General features: G+C 34.5%; 1 protein-coding gene across 2 annotated transcripts in view; it reads left to right on the top strand.

Moving 5' to 3' along the window:
* Ube2e2 (ubiquitin conjugating enzyme E2 E2) overlaps positions 1–21,107 on the top strand; it is a 290,807-nt gene that overhangs the window by 12,058 nt on the left and 257,642 nt on the right. For both annotated transcript variants that reach the window (XM_047530323.1, XM_047530324.1), the window contains exon 3: positions 6,171–6,221. In XM_047530323.1, the coding sequence (XP_047386279.1) occupies positions 6,171–6,221 (51 nt within the window). The remainder of the gene's footprint in view (positions 1–6,170; positions 6,222–21,107) is intronic.

The following is a 21,107-nucleotide window of genomic DNA, read 5'->3' as shown; positions in this document are numbered from 1 at the left end:
CCCAGGCCTTCCTTTGAAATTTCAGTGGAAGCCTTCATGACCCACTATCTCCAGTATCCTGCAGTCCTACAGAACCAGTACCACATGGTTGACGCCAAGGTCTGCTACTATCCTTAGCAGTTGCCAACCCTCTAGGGACCACAGCCGCAGCAGCCTCTGGGTGCCTAGATGTCTGAGCACAATGCAACAACTTCCTAGGCCCCCTTTGCAAGCAGGATGCCACACTGGTCTCTTCTCAAGACAGTTTTTACTTTTCCACTCTTGAGCTTGAGATGGTGTGGTCTTACCAATTGTGGAGGTGCCCCTGAGCCATCTTTCCTATTGTCTCTGGGTAAAAAGCTTTAGCATTTTTTAGTGGCTGTAATGTCTTTAGCAAATACACCTTCCTTAGCCCCAATTTTACTCAATTCTGGCTAAACTTTTAAGATTTTCAAATCTCGCTGCTTTGCTTTCTGCTCCTGATTATCTTAATAAACTTGACTTCATGCCCCTGCCTGAGTGCTATGCTGCCTAGATTAAGAAGCCCATTACTGAGCTAGGGTTGTAGTGCAGTCGTAGAGTACTTGCCTCGCACGTGTGAGGCACTGGGTTTAATCCTCAGCACCACATAAAAATAAATAAGTAAATAAAGATATTGTGTACATCTACAACTAAAAAATATTTTTTAAAAAGCCCATTACCTTTAAAAGCCTCATAGAAAGTCTTAGGTTATAGGTAAATTGTAGACAGCTTCTTAGTCAGAACGTAACAAGAATGGGGTTTAGTCCATTTTCCAATAGAATCCTCCTTTTCTTCTAAAACCATATTAACCCAGTCTTTACTGTCCATGGTCTTGTTGACATTCTGGTCTTTTCATCTCTTACCAGAGTCATCCATTAAGTTCTGCCTGTAACATTCTAAAGCTTTTCCAGCTTGCATCCCCACAAATTTCAGAAAGCTTCAAAAGCTTCTGAACTACATGGTCAGGTTAGTCACAACAGCAACCCCACTTCTTGGTATCAATTTTTGTTTTAGTCAACTTTTTCACTAACAGAAGACCTGACAAGAACAATTTTAGAGGAGGAAAAGTTGATTTGGGTCTCAACAATTTCAGAGGTCTCAATCCATAGATAACCAGTTCCATTACTCTGGGCCTGATATGAGGCAGAACATTATGGTGGAAGACTGGGGTGAAGTAAAATGACCCAGGATATGGTCACCAGGAAGAAGAGAGAGACCCTATGAAGGGTTTAAAACAAAACAAAACAACAACTGCTGTAATATCACTTTTGTTGCCAGGTTCAGTAGCAGATGCCTGTAATCCCAGCAACTGGGGAGGCTGAGAAGGGAGGATCACAAGTTCACGGCCAGCCTTGGCAACTTAATGAGACCCTGTTTCAAATTAAAAAGTAAAAAGAGCTGAGCATGTAGCTTGGTTGTAGAGGACTCCTGGGTCCACTCCCTAGTAAACCCCTCACCTCCCCAGCCACCTTTGTAGTCTCTGTTTCCATAACCCTGAATGAATTGTGAATTTCTTTTAATCCAAGGTTTGTGTGTGTATTGTACATATGCACTGCTTCGTGTTTCAGAATAAACAATAAGAAATAATTCCATATATTGATTTTAAAATGAGTGTTTCAAATCTCCATTCTGTATGATTTTGGCACCAAGTTCAGTTAAGTTTGAATGCATCATGTTATGAATCCCCCCTTTCTTTTAGCAAATGGTAGTCCCATACAGTATTCTTATTACACTCTTTTCATTCATTCTCATAACAGTTCAAGTATTAGATGCAATCATATAAGCTGATATTTTGTACTTTACTCCTGACTTGTCTCAGTAACTTTATGTAGATACTAACTTCTGTATCATAGTAACTTATAGTCTCACCATAGTTGCCTAATGGAAGTGTGAAATGCAGATAGTTGTATAGTTGATTTTTATCTTAAAAGTACTGCTAAGAGAGGAATCTTTTTGTTGGTTTGACTTAAAAGATAATTGCCTTGGTCTTTCCCCTTGCCTGTTTAAAATAACCTTAATTTTTAAATTTGTTTAAATGAGCACACTCATAAAATAGTGATAATTAGATAATTTTGTGGAATTTATTTTATTCACTTTTTTTGTTACGGTTTGTTTTTATACCTTTATTTTATTTATTTATTTTTATGTGGTGCTGAGTATTGAACCCAGTGCCTCACATGTGCTAGGCAAGTGCTCTACCATTGAGCTACAACCCCAGCTCTATTTTATTCACTTTTAATGACCTCAGATCATCATGTGAAAGGTATGCTAAGTCAGGTGTGGTGGCCCACTCCTGAAATCCCAGGAAATAGGGAGGCTGAGACAGGAGGATCACAAGTTTGAGACCAGTCTGGACAACTTTAGTGAGATCTTGGGGATGTGACTCAGTGATGAAGCACCCTTGGATTTAATTCCCCAGTACCTGCCCCCCACCAGAGGTACACCATGGATGTGAATTATTGACACTTTTTCATTTCTCCTCACCCTAAGGGACAGAATCTGAAATAGTTACCTTCCTTATTCCATGATGTCAAGAACTGAGCAACTTAATGCATACCATGATTACAACTTTAGAAATTGAATTGAATTGCTATCATTGAAAACAGCAGGATATCTTACAACAGTTTAAATAGCAATTTTTAGTATAATCTTTTCTATCAAGAGAAATATAACCATTCCTAGGTAACAGTGGTTTGAAATATATTATAATATAGTGGCTCATTGCTCATAGTTGTCAAATTTATCAGTAAATTGCTTTTTGCATTGAATAATGTAGATTTGGAATTACAGTCGTCTGGAAGGGTTCAAGTTCTTTTAGAATTCTGTGACAGAAAATTATGATTTATCATTTTTTAAACCAAAAGGGGAAGTCTAAACATAAATCAAGATGATTTATTTGAAAATACCAAAGTTCTTTTTTGTTAAAAATGGTTTTCTTTGATAGTTTAAGGATGCCCTCTTTATTTGTATTACTAGCAGTTGAACCCAGGGCCTCATGCATGATAGGCATATGTTCTATCACTGAGCTATATTTTCAGCCCTTTTTAATTTTTTTTTTTCCTTTTTAAATTTTGATACAGGGTCTTACTAAGTTACCTAGGCTGTCCTACAACTTTGAACCCTCCTGCCTCAGCCTTTGGAGTAACTGGGATTATAGAGGTGCACACCACCATACCTAGCTAAGCACGCTTTTTTGAATGCCTATTGTTTTCATTCTCTCAGTATAAAAACAGTTTATAAAGGTGACTCTTGTTTCTCATAACAAATTAAGCAGTACAGATATTTTTAATGGAAAGTAACAGGTTTTTGTGTATCCCCTTTCCCCTAACAGTCCTAATTCCATTCTCCATTTTAGCTGTCTTTGGTTTTAGTCCTTGTTGGTTCTTTTGCATAATTCTAAATAATATGCTTATTTCATATTTTGTTGAATTATTAAATACTGTCTTTTGACTCTCTAATCTGAAATATTTAGTTTTACCAGTTCTTCCTTTTCCCTCCTCCCAGTTATGATAGTCAACTAAAAGAGAGAGTGATTATTAGTTGCCTTTATACCCTAAAAAATTAAAGAATGTAAATTTCTATTCCCTGTTCCTTCAAATATCAACAATATTTCTTGATTCTCTACCTTGTAAAATAGGAATGTGATTACTCTTGTATCTGTTTACTGCTATTCCCTGTTCACTCTTTTTTGGTGGTGGGGATACTGGAGATTGAACCCATGGCTGCTTTACCAGCTGAGCTACATCCCCAGTCCTTTTAATTTTTATTTTGAGACAGGGTCTTGCTGAGTTGCTGAGATTAGCCTTGAAGTTGGTATTCTTCCTTGGTCTCCTGAATTACTGGGATTACAGGCACGCACCACATTGTCTAGCTCCCTTACCCTCTTTCAACTGGTTTTTAATTAGCTGCCCTTTCTGATTTCACATCTTCTGGGTTGAAGGTTGGTAATATTTACATTGTATTGTGCAACTAATAGCTCATCTTATGTGCTTTGCTTATAAGTAAAAGACCAGTAAATTGTATAACTAAATATCCAGTACCACACCAGACAACATGTCAGGATTGGATATCCTACGAACCAATGCCATGATTCCTGGATTACCTGATAAGTCATAGCATTTAGGCAAAAATAGATCATCTCTTTTTCCCCTTAACATCTATTACTTGATTAAAATTATGTTACATTTTAGTTTCCTTCATATTTGATGTATGGTTTTCTTATGTACCTTTTTTTCTTTTAGAATTTCTGATGTTCTTCTCACTCCTTCCTTGAATCTTTATTACGTACTTATGTATTTCTGTTGCTCCCTTTTGCCCATTACATCCTGTTTGATTTACACCCATCTGCCACTTCTCTTTGTTGTTTATTCCTTTTTGCATTTTATGTGTCCCTCACCCCAAGGAGGGTTCCTGAGCTCAGGGGAGGTAAATATGTGTTTACTTTGCCATTTTTAACCTGAATGTATCCATTTAGTTTTGAAATGCCTGTCTTATACTTCTGCGAAATTCATAAATGGTATTCTGTGGTCTCAGATCTTTGAGACTTCTGTCTTTTAATTATGGGCTATATGTACTTGTATGTATGTAAGCACATCATAGAATCTATATTAAAAGGAAATTATAGTGTGTTAAAGATAAAAGAGATCATGGAGTTTAATATTTTTATTTTATAGGACAGAAAACTGAGACACAGAGTAGGTGTTAGTAGTTTTTAGTAGTTTTTTTTTTTTTTTTTTTTTTTTTTTTTTTTTGTATTAGGGACTGAACTCAGGGGTGCTTAACCACTGAGCAACTTCCCCAGCCCTTTCTATTTCTTATTTTTGATTCAGGGTCTTGCTTAAGTTGCTTAGGGCCTCACTAAGTTGCTGAGGTTGTCTTTGAACTTGTGATTCTCCTGCCCCAGCCTCCTGAGTCACTGGGATTACAGGTGTGCACCACCGTGCCTGGCACTGTTAGTAGTATATTTGCTCATGGACTCCATTAATGGTATACTAGAATTAAAATGAAAGTTGTTTGATTTTTAGTTTATTGTTCTTGCTCTCATTAATAATGCCTCCCTAACTTTGAATCACATGGTTTAGAGGGATGAATTTATAAGTAATTATGTATCAAGCAGTTTTTTTAGGAAATTGGTAACAGTCCTACTGGAGGAGTTCCATTTATTCTAGTAGTTCTGTTTGTTATCTTAAAAAAAGGTAAAGAATGATTTGAGTGTAATTGTTTTTGTTCTGATCTTCTCTTTAAGGTTCTTTAGTCAACTATTATTGATGTACTATCACAATAATTACCCAACAACAGGCATCCAGCTGTTAATCTCATATTTAAAAACCAAGGCAAAAGAAAGAAATGCTTTTGAGATTTTTAAAAAATTGATTTAACAAAGTCTGTTTAATAAGGTATGAATGATAGGTGAGATTGTTAAGTGTAGTCTTAGAAAATAGTGTTGCACTGTTAGCTTTTGTATACGTTAGATCAGTTAAAAATCAAAGTAGAAAGTAATAATTGAAAGGGTTAGGGTTGTAGCTCAGTGGTTAGCATGTGTGAGGCCCTGGGTTGAACCCTAGCACTGTCCTCCCCTACCAAAAAGGAAGGAAAAAACAGATTATTCATGTAATATCAGGATAGTTCTAACAGAAGGAATGGTGTCAAACTTCAGAGCCCCAACCTGCTATAATTTAGAAGCTTCAGGAAGAAATAGTTATGTGTCTTGGTAGAAATTTTAGATGTTGTAGTGAAATCCTGATATTCCTTTCTTTGTCATTTGATTGAATCATTCGGGATTCTCGAATTCAACCTAATACAATTAGCTTTCCATCCTGTGTAGAGACTTCTCATACAAATGGGAAGTTAGAATGACTCATAAATAGTGTAACAAATGTTTCCAATATAAACTGAAAATTTTGGTTAATGCTGTTAAATGGTGTGATGAAGTGTTGGTTCCAAGAGCTATAAAGCAGTGATAGTGGCCAATCTCATTACCCTTTGTAGATATATCCTCAAAACTGGCAGAAATTACTACTTTGTTATTGTATCTGATGTTTTAGACATTTATTTCAAGTTAAAAACATGCAAAAGGAAAATATTACTGTTGAAACATAATATTTTAATTAAATAGATTGATATTAAGATGAAAACATTTTAACATAACTTACTTTGTCTTTATTTTAAAGAATTCAGAAGGAACTTGCGGAAATTACATTGGACCCTCCTCCCAATTGTAGGTAAGTACTTTGTGATTTTTATTTACTTGTATCTTTTGCAAAAGGTACATTTGAACTGTTGGTCTGATGTGTAATTGTTGTAATCTAACTAATGAGTAAAAGCATCATTGTGGCTTGGACTTTAATGATTGTGGAAGACAGTGGTGGTAATTGTTTCTGTGCAGAAATAGAATATTCAACAAACATGTTTGCATTGGCACATGGAGTTGCCAAAAGTAGTGTAATACAATGAGATAGTGAAATTACAGGGTAACTAATAAAATTATCTTGGTGGAAGAGGTGTTAGGGTCTCAAATGATTTCTTTTTTTTTTTTTGGTGGTGCTGGGGATTTGAACCCAGGGCCTTGTGTTTGCGAGGCAAGCACTCTACCAACTAAGTATATCCCCAGCCCCTCAAATGATTTCTTAAATGATAAAACAATAGTATAGATAAAATCTGTGCTGTTTTATAATTATTCAGTTGTATTGATGGAAATTGACTTTTAAAAATGCAGGAACATGGAAGTTATACTCCATATATGTAAAAATGCATTCTGCTGTCATGTATAACTAAAAAAGAACAAATAAAAAAATTAAAAATAATGCAGGAATATTCAACTGTTTTTTCTGGTTTACATTATTTCTTTTGGTCACCTGTGTTGATGAAGTATGAGTGGGTGATTTGAGGCAATGATGTTAAATATAAAATGCTCTTTCCCTTCATGATGACATATCCCCAATTTTCTGGTCATTGTTTACTTAGAGGAAATAAAAGGGCTTTCGTGGAAATGATTAATTCTATACAGTAATATAGAAGAGAGGAGAAATATAAACAACCTTATACTATGGTACATAGAAGAGAGGAGATATATATACTGTCCAATACTATATCCTGAGTCTGGTGTAATAGTTGAAGGATGGTGGTTTGTCTATTTAAAGGCATTTATTTCTGTTTTGATATGAGGTCAGTGTTGGAACCAGGTCAACAGAGTTTTTATTGTTTAAATTGTTAGTCTTATGCATTAAAGGTGAGAAGGTAGATAAAATGAAAATGTTTCCAACATTTAAGGTAGGTAGAATTTATTTGGTATGATTTCTTTTACGTGTGTGCGCGTGCGCACATGCATGTATATACACATATGTGTGTATATATATATATATACGCACACATATATACATATATATTTAGTTGTAGATGGACACAATACCTTTATTTTATTTTATTTATTTTTATGTGATGTTGAGGATCGAACCCAGTGCCTCACACATGCTAGGCAAGCACTCTACCACTGAGCTACAGCCAGCCCTATTTTGGTATGATTTCTCATTTTACTGATTTTTTTTGTTTGTTTGTGTGAAAACAAAGGTACCAACTAAATGTATTCTTTTTTTTTTTTTTTTTTTTGCGACGCTGGGGATTGAACCTAGGGCCTTGTGCTTGCAAGGCAAGCACTCTACCAACTGAGCTATATTGCCAGCCCTAAATGTATTAAAGTGGAAATTTGCAGATGGTTATGTTGATAAATGTCTAGTTGACAACAAAATAGTTGTCAACAAAAATTCTAATAAGGCTTATTGTGTTTGTAATGAATCTAACATGATTCTTTACATGAGAGTCATGTAAACTTCCAGTAATGTTCAGAGAGTGTTTGACTCTAAACAAATAGCTGGATGCATTAGTACACACCTATAATCCTAGCAGGTTGGGAGACTGAGACAGGAGGATCACAGGTTCAAAACAAGCCTCAGCAACTCAAAATTAAAATAGAAAGGACTTGGAGATGTAGCTCCGTTGGAAAGTGGCCTGGGTGCGATCTTTAGTTTAAAAAAAGGTGGTAGTAGTAGTAGTAGTAGTAGTAGTATCTCTTTATTCAGTAAGACCATTTAAGATTTTTTTTTTTTTTTTGATTACACCATCACTGCTATTTCAGATGGCAGATCATTGTTTTTAGCTTTTGGTGACCAATTCACAAGTAGACTGATTGTGGAGAGACTCCAGTTTGGATTTTTTTTTTATACCAGTTTCTTAAGATACTATTGTTTTTAATGGTGGGAATCTTGTTTTTTAAAAAATGACCTGTATTATATCAAATTTTTCTAACTTTATGTTATAAACAACTAAATTGTTACATGTGTGAACTTATTTGTATATTACTTTGTATGAATTTTGAAACTAGATTATTGACCAAAAAAAGAGACTTTGTTTTAAGGAGTTTATTTAAAGCTTATTTTTGACAAATGTAATCCACATATTGTGTGATGTGGAGTGTAACTGTTCTTAAATATTTTATCTTCTAATATATTGGGTAGTATTTAGTTTGTTTTAGTTTTACTTGTTACATATAATAATTTAACTTTATTTAAGTGTATATTGTACGCATGCATGAAAGCTTAAGAGACCGAGGAAAGAATTACATATTGGTTATTTAAATAAATAAATAAATGGTTGAACCACAGTCCTATGTAGTGTAAAAAAGAAAAATTTAACCATAGTGTCATCTAATATTTGGAGATTTACATTTAGTTGAAAATGCTATTACTGGTTCATATGTGAGGTTTTTAATAAAACAAAATACATAAAATAGCTTTTGATTTTTAAATGTAGAAGTTACATATAATAAACCCCTTAGACAATTTAGGAAAGATACCTGCTTTGGTTAATTTTCTGGTTTAAGGGAATTTGTAAGGAAATCCACATGTGGTCTGAGGATTTGGGTAGCTAATAACATTGCTTTGGAAGCTAGATCTGTCTGCAGTGGTTTTTGTTCCTTTTATTGATTTCCAAAATAGTTGCTTGGACTGGTTCAGGTGGAGAAAAAGATCCTGTACCCTTTTGTGTGATCCTTTTGGCAAGCATAGGGTCCCTCTGCTGTGACTGATTGGTAGGTGATGATTAGTTGTACATTTCTTATGTGTTTGGCTTCTTAATATAGATAGTTTAGTGTGCTTGTTAAGTGTATTATTATGGTTGTTGGATTGTTTGGTGTCAAATATTTATTTGTGGCTCAGTAAATCTGCCCATTTATATTTCAATGAAAATGTGATTACTATTTTCAGAAAGAGAAGTTAGAGCATAATTTTTGTTTGGTTTATTTTTGAAAAAGATTGACAGTGTTGTGTGGTTGATTTTTAAAGTTCTGTGTTGTCTTTAAGGTATTTCCTAGTAACTGTAATGAATTAATTTACAAAAATATAGCAAATTAAAGTTATCTGCCTAACAGGAGTCAGAGTTACTTAATTCGTGATATCTGATTTTAGAAGAAATCATTTCCTTAGTACTATCTTTGTGTAACTCCTCTCCCAGCACACTTACCTCTGAAAACCCTGCCTTTTGGTTCTGTAGTTTTAGTCTGCTATCACAGTTAAAGAATATTTGTGAGGGAACATCTGTGCAGTTACTTGTTTAGGCAGAAAGCAGAGAAGGATTTTACCTGTTTATTGACTGAGTATGTATGGGTGTATGTCATATTCCATTCAGTGTGATTTATCTGGTTTTCTGGAACCTTAAAGAGTGCAACCTAATTCTGTGTGTGTGTGTCAGGTTAGAGATGAGAACTCTGAATTTTGGTGCATCTCTTATGTGTTACCTAGTTAAGGAATTCTTGGAATCATATGAGGGAATTAGCATGTGTTTAAGAATTGTGCAAGTACGTTGTATGAATATGTTAGAAATATAAAGTATCCCTGAATTGCATCATTCCATATAGATAGTTATGTGTATATAAGGCTTTTTCGGAGGAAGTTGCTACAGTATTGGTTGAATTTATTTTTAGGCGTTTGAATAAACCATAATTTTATTTTACTTTATTTTGGGGGCTGGGTATCTACTAGGGCCTTTTGCAGGCTAAGCTTGCATTCAACCACTGAGTGACACTTCTAACCCTTCAAAATATTACTTTAAAAGAGGACAAATGATTTAATAGGTCGAATTATTTCTTCTTAAAATAAATATATGATTCTGCATCTTTTAGTTTTCCTACTTTTTTGTTATTCTCAAATGAGGTAAAAATGTAATATGGTTTTGTTTTTGAAACTGAATTAGTCCTTATCAGTAATTCATTTTTGTGGTAATTGTTTAAGGAATACATGTTTAAAAGCAATTAAATTTAATTTTTTTTTTTTTAAGCGGTTCCAGGGATTGAACCTAGGGTTTGGACATGCTAAGCAAGTGCTCAACCACTGAGCTACTTTCCCAGCCCTTTTAGAAAATTTTATTCTGAGACAGGCTCTTAGAAAATTTTATTTTGAGACAGGCTCTCACTAAATTGTCTGACTGACTTTGAAATTGAAATTCCTCTGCCTCAGCCTCCCAGGTAGCTGGGATTACAGATGTGCAGTGCAGTTGCCAGCTAAAATTTTAGGGTATATCTAAGGAAAAACGTTTCTGCTCATAAAATCAGAGTCTATAGTGTCATAGGTATAGAAAAATACATATTATTTGAGTGAAATTTGATATATGCTGAGAGTATTTCCTACAAAGAGTAGAATATATTTTGCTTGGCTCAACTATTGTGTTGAATATCATAAATGATCCATGACATTTGCAGAATCTCTATCCTGAGGTCTCTGAAGATCCATAAATATTTTCATATGACCAGTTGAGTTAGAGGTGCTGAGAGTTGGTTATAATTGCTCACTACCTCACTGCCTTGCATACCAGCTTTGCTTGATGAAATAGATCATGTTTTTGTTATATTCTTTCACAGATCTAATGGCTAGAATCACACTGTCCTTTATAAATGACTGCAAGTTGACAATTATTCATAATTTGTCAAAAGCCAAGACCTTAAATCTGTGAATGCCAGTGTTTATATTTCTTGTTACTAATGGAGAACTGATAGCGACAAGAAAATTTCCAAATTAAAATTAAATGTTTGTCACCTAAAGGATAACTTGCTTCTCTGTATTGCAAAGAAACTAAATTCAAATTGTCATGATCTGTTACTGCTAAAGTTTGTACTAGGTTTATGAGCATTGGAATGACAAAGAATCTTTGTTACTTTTTGAGAGGTAAAATGAATCATTTGGATTTTGAGTTTTAGTTTGGTAATTGTACAAGAAAAAGGAGGAAGTAAACCAAAAAAGAAGTGGTAGAGGTAATTCAAGTATACTAGCAAATTTGCACATTTTTTTTGTACATTTAATTTTTGTTTCAAAAGTATAAAATTTGCTTATTCTTTTAGGTTTTTAAAATATTCACTGAGTTGTATAATCACAATAGATTTTCTAACATCTTGTTTACCCACAAAAGATAACACCATGCTTTTTAGCTGTTACCTTTTCCTCAACTCTTCCATCCCATGACTAAGGCAACATTCTGTTTTGTGTTTCTATGAATTTACCTTATCTGAATATTTTGCTTAAATGGAATCATACAAAAAATTTTCTTGGGGGGTGGTTAACTGGTTTCTTATATAAAGCATGTTTTCATTATAGCATATTGCAGCATGTTATCTGTATTATTCTTTTGTGTGCCCAAAGAATATTCAGTTTTTATGGATATTCCACATTTATGCATCCACTTATCACTTGATGGACATTTTGGTTGTTTTCATGTAGGGGCTATTATGATAAATGCTCTTATGAAAATTTTTGTACAAATTTTTTTGGTAGGCATGTATTTTCATTTTTCTTGGGTATATGCCTAAGAGTGGACTTACTGGGTTATACGGTGTGTCTGTAGTTAGTTAGCCTTTGGGGGAACTGCCAGAATGTATTCCCTATTGACTGCACCATTTTATTTTCATTTCATTAGGGTTCTGATTTTTTCACAATGTTGACAGCACTTACTATTATCCCTCTTTTTGATGATAGTCATTCAAGAAGGCATGAAGTGGTATTTCATTGTGGTTTTGATTTGCCTTACCCTGATGGATAATGATGAGCATCTTTTCAGGTGCTTATCTGCTGTTAGTATATTTTATTTGGAACACTGTTTATTCATATCCTTTGCCCATTTTTGAAATTTGTTGTATATATTTTTTTTTCCAGTACCAGGGATTAAACCCAGTGTCTCATGTATGCTAGGCAAATGCTCTGCTACTGAACTATATCTCTAATTTTCCTTTTTTTAAAAATTTTGTTTTGAAACAGGATCTCACTAAGTTGCCCAGGCTCCCCCATAAACCTGTGATCCTCCTCCCTTAGCCTCTGGAGTAACTGTGATTATAGTTGTGTGGCACTATGTCCAGTTGCATTTGACATTTTTTTTTTTTTTTTTTTTTTTTGTGATCTTATCTCTTTTGGGACGGGAGATCAAACCCTGAGCTTTGCAAATGCCAGGCAAACACTTGGTGGCTGAGCTACATCCCAGTCCCATTTGACAGTTCTTAACTTGCTCTTTGTGAATGTCTGCACTTTATTGCCAGATTAGTTTCCCTGTTACTCAGCCTGATTCTATGTCACATTTTCTTACAATTCAATTTAGTATTCATTGAGGGCTTAATGGTAGACCTGTGCTAAGCCAAGTGTAGACATCCAGATGTGACACCTAGTTCTGAAGACCTGGTTATAATTAAAATAAGACATAAAGATGATTAGAGAACCATGTGAGTAGGACATGTTGTAAGTGAGAATGAGGTAGATTTTGGTAATTCATGAATACTGAGAAACCAATGAAAGAAAACGTTTTTGAGGAAGGCTAGGCTTTGAAGAATGGGTAGGACTTAGAAAGGCAGGAAGAAGTAAGGATGGCTTTAGGTAAGAGAAAGAAAAGAGTGCAAGCAGAAACATGAAGGGGGAGAATTTAGTATAGTTACTCTTGGAACAGTGATGTCAGCAGTTTGGTCTCCTTCCCATGTAGGAGGTAGATTTGTTAAGGGTTGTCTAGGAAAGGTGTTAAAATTACCAATTGCTATTGTTTGAGATTTAAATATTGAGTAGAAGAAAATGGAATTGTTTTGATAAAAATTGTCATAGGAATTAGTTTCATAATTTATGATACGGAGTGGAGAAGGGAAGTTAAAGAGAAGAAGATATAATGAGTTAGAGGATATACTAAGAAAACTGATGCATGAATATAATTTACATGTTATGATAGAGGACCTGATGTGATTCTAGAAATGAAAGAGAGAGGGGAAAAAAAGCAGGGGAAATGGGAGATGTTTTTGAATTGGCAGCTTGTTTATGGTATGATTTTGTGAGACAGTTAACGATGTGAAGAATGATTGTAATGAGTTTGATATTAGTAGACTAGGAGAATGGTGGTACTATTGACAGAAACCCATTTGTCTTTGTAGCCTCTGCAGATTGTCCTTTAGTCCCAGAAGCCTGCTCCACAATTTTAGTAATTAGTGACATTTTGATAGAAACCTTAACCCTCTGGTTGTTGCATTTTATTTTTCTACCCCCTTTCCTCTTATATCTGTATCTTTATTTTATACTATGATACTACATACGTTTTTGTAAGCCAACTTAAGAATTTGGGGGGACAAGGCATATAATTAGTAAATATGTGGTGTGAATAACTAAAAGTTATGCGAATGTGGTTAGCAAAATGCTGGCATATTTCTTGCTGAGGAATCATTAACATGATGAAGTTTAAGTATACATTGAAGGCCTGTGTTATGTAGGGTGCTGAATTATTCATATCTATCCTTTAATGTAGGCGATCAAGGAATAGTTTTTATTCACTTATATAAGATCTTGACTCAGTTGCTGTAGTGTTGAGTCATTTTACAAAGACTTCAGGAAAAGAAAAGACTCTTTAAATAATGAAGATATACTACGTGACTAGATAGAAAAATTAACAAAGTTGGTTGGAATAGCACTTGCAGCTGACAGACCCGCAGAGTTGCGTTATGTGTACTCTGTGGTAAAGAATGAGAAATCATGGTTTTGCCCTGTCTTCTGTTTGCTGTTTAGAATTTCAGTAGTTTCAATCTTATTTATATCCTCATTTCTTTTTTTTTTTTTTTTTTTTTTTTTTTTTTATATGTCAGCCTCTGTTGTTTATTTTTCAGACTCTACAAATCAATATTTTTCAGGAGTCCAAATATCAGTGTTTTGAAAACATAAACAGAGAACATGTTGCATTATTTATTAAAATTTCCCTTAATGATGTTCCACTTGAATCTTTTTTTTTCCTCTTGAATCTTAATATCCATGTCCTTCATCTCCACTGCACTTGACTATCAAGGCCTATGTGTTTCAAACTCTACTGAAGAAACAACACTAGACAAAAGTAGTGCTATTTACTAATCTCTAATGGGTCATTGTTTCTTGCCATCCTAGCACACATTTTATAGCTCATCTCTATGTAACTAATCTTTCAAATTGATGGAAATAACTTTTCTTTTTTTTATTTTATTTTATTTATTTTTTTACGTTTACATAGGGTAATGATGTTTCTTTTTTTTTTCCGTTCCCCCCCCCACCTATATCCTCATTTCTGTAGTTTATTTTATGAATTTTAAAGTGATTACCTTCATAACTGCCAAAGGCATATATGGCTTTATTTTTATATTTACCTTGAAGCTGGTTTTTCACTCAGAGTGCTGCCAACATAGAGTCTTAAAGGTCTATCTAGCTACCTTCTTATTGCAGAGGGGGAACTTTATTTGTCATTGCTTTACTTCAAAAAATAAAATAAATAACTGGAAAAATTTCTTTCTTATTTTAAAGTGTTATTTTAAATTTGCCTTCAGTCATTGACTTAAAAATATTTATTTGCTAATAAAAGAAAATGTTGAGTGAAAAAGTGAATTTAGTGCCCATTACTTGTGGTCTTTTAATATTGTATTTCCTTTGTTATACTTTGCTGTTTTCAGAACAATACAGGATTGTGCCTGAAAAACATATATTAAGTAATCACACTGGGATGTATTTTATAATAGCTACAGAACATTTTTTAATTTAGTGTGCTTACACTTACAATTGATTATTATTATTTCAAATTTATTACCTGAGCACTTCAGATAGAAAGTGTCACATTACTCACTAACTTGTAAAATTTTAACTCCCATAGCTCTTTATCTTTTAAGCTATCCAGAAAACAGTATTCTATTATTTCTTTACAGTGATTATTACATTCACTGATTTAAATTTTTTATCAACTAAGCATTATTGCAAATGACAGGTAAAACCTCTTGTTAGTATATTGGGAAAAATGAAAATTCTGATTTTTGCATTTATGATTCAAAATTTGCCTTGTGGACTTTTCTCCCTGCTTATGGTATCAGGGGTTGAACCCAGGGACATTCTACCATGGAACTACATTTCTTGCCCTTTTTATTTTTAGGCAGAGTCTTGCTAGTTGCCCAGACTTTTTTTTTCCCCCGTCTCTCTCTTTTTCTAATGTTCATTTAGAACTGACAGATGGCTTAATGGGATGCTTTTAAAAGTCTAAGTCTGTATTTGCGTAGAAACAATGTATTATTCTAAAGTGTATAATAGAATTAGATAAAACCATAAGCTAAAATTCATTTTCTATTCCAGTACACAGCAGGTAGATTCATTGTGTATACTCATCTATATGAAAGATGAAGTCAGGTAATTTTTTGAAATGACCAAAAGGAGAGGCAGAGCCCTCATCTCAGAACCAAGGTTTGTCTCAATATTTGCTGTTTCCTCTGCCTAGATTCTATTGCTCTTTACCCAGCACCCCACTGCGGTCTAGTCTCCTGATGCTTCATCATTCAGCCATTTTATCTATTTCACTCACTTGATGGGAGTACTTTCTTTTTTCTCATATTTCAAATGTAGCATTTAGTTTTTATTCAATATGAATGAATAAATATAATTATTGTTGGGGAGCTAAAAACTGTTGTGTGCTCCCAGTGTTTGAGGCAGTGTGCTAAGTGATTTATCAGTATATTCTAATTAAATCTTCATGATTATCCATTGAGGTATATACTAGTTTTAGACAAGATTTCATGGCTGGGAAGACAAACTTAGAGAGGTTGAGTAATTTGCCTTAAGGTCACATATCAGTTAGTGGTAGAACTAGGAATTCAGCCTTTTTGTTTCTGACTAGTGTTCTGAGGCCTTGCTGTACTGTTTCCATTTGTAAAATAGATTTAGGTACAAAGTACCCCTGTTCTAGAAGAACTTTCTCACATGATACAAGTGTTCTGTATCTATATCGTTCAGTACAGTAGCCACTAGCCATATATAGTTGTTGAGTACTTGAAAAGTGGCTAGTCCAACAGGTAACTGAGTTTTTAATTGATTAAAATTTAAATATGTGACTAGTAACTATTGTATAGCACAGTTCTAGAAAAGTAACTTTGTAAGCTTAAACTTATGTTTATATTTAAATATTTGGTAAGAGTAAACTGTCTGGTTATTTGATCTTTTTTTTTTTTTTTTTTTTTTCCTATTTTGGTGGGGTATGTGGTCTGGGGATTGAACCCAGGACTGTGTATATGTACTGTACTACTGAGGTATAACCTCAGTCCTTCCTTGATCTTTTTTGATAGTGCTTTTAGTTACGTGTGTATTCTATATAAAATCACATACTACCTGACCGTTTTGTCTCCCTCCACCCCTCCACCATCGAGCATTATATTAGTTTCTTTTAAAAAATTTTTTTGGCAGTGCTGGGGATTGAACCCAGGCCCTCATGTGTGCTAGGCAGCTGCTCTAGCACTGAGCTACATCCCCAACCCTTCCAGCCCTTCTATCCAGTGTTATATTTTAAGAGTTAGGGCTTGAATACTCATAGAGCATCAAGCTGTGTTTTATATTTCAGAGACTATTAATTAAGCAAACAAGCTTTATTAATTCTATTAAGTATTAATTAGCTAAATATTTAAAATTTTTAACTTTTTTTTGGGGGGGACATAAGTGACCCAGGAACCAAGAAATCTTAGGATTAAAAGAATCTCAAATTTTTAGAGATTTAAAAATGACAGAATACACTAAAGAAATCACCACTGCTCTTTATATATGCCTGCAGATTGTCTCTTTGATTTATGATCTTAATGATTAAGAGACATTTATTTTGGAACCTTTGTCCAGTCTTAGAAAAAGATGACTCATGTCTGTAGGCAAGGGTAAAATTCTGTGGCTGAAATTCTCACAGCAGAAAGATCTGAGACCTGCATATAAGTGGTGAACTGGAAGAAGGTGAGAGATTGATCTGCACATACTGAAGGTAAGTCTGTCCAAAGCTAGGGTCAAGTTTCTGAAAAGTGGCATAACTGTTGATTGCTTTGAGCAATTGACATTTTGATGTAAGGTTTACATTAGCAAGCCAGTAGAGTATGTACAGTCTTTGAGGATCTGCAGGAGAAGTACTACATTTGCCTGAGTCTGCAGAGGCAGGTGGGAGATGGTCTGTGTCATGGTTTGGATATGGAATATCCCCCAAAATCTTATGTGCTCAGAAGTGGGCTTTTTGAAAGTAATTTGATTATGAGGGCTCTGACCTTATTGATCGCTTAATCCATTGATGACTAAATAAGACTACTAGGAGGTGGGATCTCATTGGAGGACCTAGAGATATACCCTGGAAGGTTTATCTTCTCTCTGGGTGCTTCTCTCTTTACTTCCTGGCTGCCATGGGCTGAGCAGCTTGCTTTCTTCTGCCATGCCCTTCCAACTGTGGTGGTCTCAGTTTTAAAAACTCTGGCCCAAAGAATGGGAACTGATTGACCTTATACTCAAACTTCTGAAACCATAAGCCAAAACAAATCTTTCCTCCTCTTAAGTTGTTCTTTTCATGTATTTTGTTACAGTGATGAAAAACTGACTAACACAGTCTAGAATAATAATGAGTGGGAAAGTAGAATTGTAGGGGTTTGAAATTCAGGCCCCCAGACTAAGGAAGGGCAGGATTGGATAGGAGTAATTTCATTTCTTTCTGAGGTAACTGTCATATTCTCTAGCTTAATGGTAAAAGACTTGCCTTTTTAACCAAACCCTTATGCATCACTTCAGTAAAGACCCTACAATGGTCTGGTTCATAATTGATATTAAACAGTATATGGTCTCACTTTACAAACAGTTGGTACTTGAAGTGGGGGGAAAGAGGAAAATTTTATATTTTAAGAGGGGGCAAACAAAGGGATTGAATTTACTATTCTGTTGTATTGATATAAAATCCTTTAGAAATTTTTAGAGTTTGTATAATAGATATTTTTGATGATTTCTTAATACATTGAATAAAACCTTGTACATTTACTCTAAATTCTAGTGGTTATAGGGCACTTCTGGGACTATCCAAATAACTTGGACTAGCTCCAAATGACTTTAGTTATTACATTACCAAAAGAGCCTCATTATAAGTTAGCTTTGCCTACACAGTAAAATGGACCCCAAAGACAATATTACAAGTACCCGGCAATATTTAGGTAGCAGACTTACTCTGTTCTTGATTATCTGCATTAGTAGGAAATTAATAATTTACTGTGTAGTATATGGTGAAAATGAGTAGTGTTTAAACTGTTACATTTCATGGAATATCAACCCCAGATGGTATTCTGAATGTATTATAATGGACAGAGGGCTTTGAATACTAAATTTAGAGTTTAAATGGTTTCTATTAAATGTGTCAATATAGGTGTTAGAAAACATTTAATAAATATTTATCAGGATTATCATATAGTAGTTATCTAAAATTGTTTCTTTTGCCTTCCTCAAATTATACATGGCCAGATATATCCAACTTTCAAGTGGGGAAAAACTGTTTAATAGTTCTTCCAGATTTTGAGCTTTTTGTGGTGTGAGTTAGGGGTTTGCTGACAGAATCTGTGAACAGAGAAATAGAGTTGTACATGGTTTCAGATTTCATCGTTCTCCATGCTTAAAATATTCTTTCATTCCCCATGTTGACATCATTTTAAGTGAGGTGTTTGGAGTAGGTCATGACCAAATTGAGTATAGCTTTGTAATCAGCAGGTTGGGACTACTTAATATGGAATTTGGAGATTTCGGTAAATCTGGTTGAGCAGATTTTCAGTCTTCTGTGTGGAAAGTAGTGAGAAATGAATGTTCACTTGGATACACATTTGTTCAGTTGGACACATTTGTTCAAATTCCTCCAGTGACCTTCAGTCTCTCAGTGGTCAGCCCCATTAGCTGGGAATTCAGCTGGAAAGTGACTAATCTACAAAGTAGAGCATGTATTTTAGTAAGCACACTTTTTTAGGCAAGAGATTATGTGGGCTTAACTAGATATTTATATGTATAAGTTAACTTTATAAGTTACACCTCTATTAGTACTTTTAGGATTGATGCCCTCATCTGCTGGAGGCGTGGGAAGGAGGGGAGTCTTTTGCCTTACTGATCCCTAGGGCCTTAGGTTAAGTATGTTTTTCTAAGCACTAATTAGAATTAAGGTAGTATGGAGTATAAGTGTTTTTTGTCATATTAAGAGGTAAATTATTAAAGATAAAAATAGATTCCATGTTTGACAAAGTAGTTGGTCTGAAATTAATAGGAAAACCTGTGGATAGGCTCAGAATGGTATTGGGGCCTGGGAAATAGCAAAATAAAAGTATATTCTTGAAAAAAGTGTGTAAGATATTGGTGTGTTGAGAAAACAACTGTCTATGCTCCTAGGTAAAATGAATGAAAAGATAAATGAAATAAGATATATTTTGAGAATAATACTCATTTACCATTAAACAAATGTTTTTAAAGGGCTAAATATCTGATCAGCACTAAGTTTAGATAATAGGGATGCAGTTGTGAACAAGACAAAAGGGATCTCCAGCCTTTGTGGACCTTGTGTTTCCGCTGTGAAGGCAGATTGGAAATTGTTTCACAATGAAACAAAAAATTGTCTTTATGAGGAAGAGGAAAAGTAAACAGACATCATAATTGCTAAGAAGAAAACAAGGGATGAGTTTTAGAGTGGGGATTTAGTTTTAGTTTAGGTTGGGAAGGGTTTTTTTTTTTTTTTTTTTTTCTTCCCTTTCCTTTTGGTACCAGAGATTGAACCCGGGGGCACTTTACCACTAAAATATATCCTCAGTCCTTTTTGTTTTTATTTTTTTTAATTTTGAGACAGGATCTGGCTAAGTTGCTTAGGGCCTTACTAAGTTTTTGAGGCTGGTGTTGAATATGGGATCCTCCTGCCTCAGCCTCCAAAGTCTCTGGAATTATAGGCATGGACCACCAGGCCAGTCTTGGGAAGGTTTTTCTAAGGAGGTGACATCTTAACTGAGAACTAATAAAGGTGTAGAGGACTGTTGACATAACAAGCTGTATGTGCTGAGATTCTAAAGCAAATATAGTCATCCCTCAGCATCTACTGGTTGGTTCCAGAACCTATACCCACCCCCATGGATACCGAAATCCACAGATGCTCAATTATCTTACATAAAATGACATGTTTGCCTGTAACTTAGGTACATCTTCCAATATACTTTAAATTATCTCTAGATTACATATAATACCTAATATAATGTAAATAATTTTACCATATTGTTTAGGGGAAAATGACAAGACAGTACAGACTTTTTATTTTTTAAATTTTTTTCTGATTTCAATATTAGGTTAGTTGACTAGATGAAGAACCCATGGGTATGGAGGATTGAACTGTACATAGTCAGGGTTCAAGGTGCTAGAAGTAGTATGGTGTGATTGAATTGAAGGAGTCTGGAGAGTAGGCAGGGAAATGCTGTGACACAAAATAAAGTTGAAAAATGAGATTAGGCCAAATTAAACACAGTTATGCTTTATGAAGATTGTTCTGGTTGCTAGAGTAGAGAGGGTGAAGTGTAAGTCTGGAAACCGATAGTCATCTAGGTAAGAGAGGAAGATATTCTGGATTAGGGTGGTAGCAGTAGAGATGAAAATTGGGTTAATTTGAGGTACATTTTTTGAAAGATAATTGACAGAACTTGCTGATGGTTAGATGGCAAAATTGGGAAGGATTTTAGAGGAAAGGAAGAAGTCAAGAGGTTGAATTAGAGTCTTTTGGGGAAATGGTGCCTATTTTGAGATCAGGAAGATTCATGG

This window comes from Sciurus carolinensis, chromosome 17 (genome assembly GCF_902686445.1).
Source record: "Sciurus carolinensis chromosome 17, mSciCar1.2, whole genome shotgun sequence".
Lineage (NCBI taxonomy): Eukaryota > Metazoa > Chordata > Mammalia > Rodentia > Sciuridae > Sciurus > Sciurus carolinensis.
The sequence above is the reverse complement of the archived record's forward strand: the minus strand, read 5'-3'. Positions and strand labels throughout refer to the sequence as shown.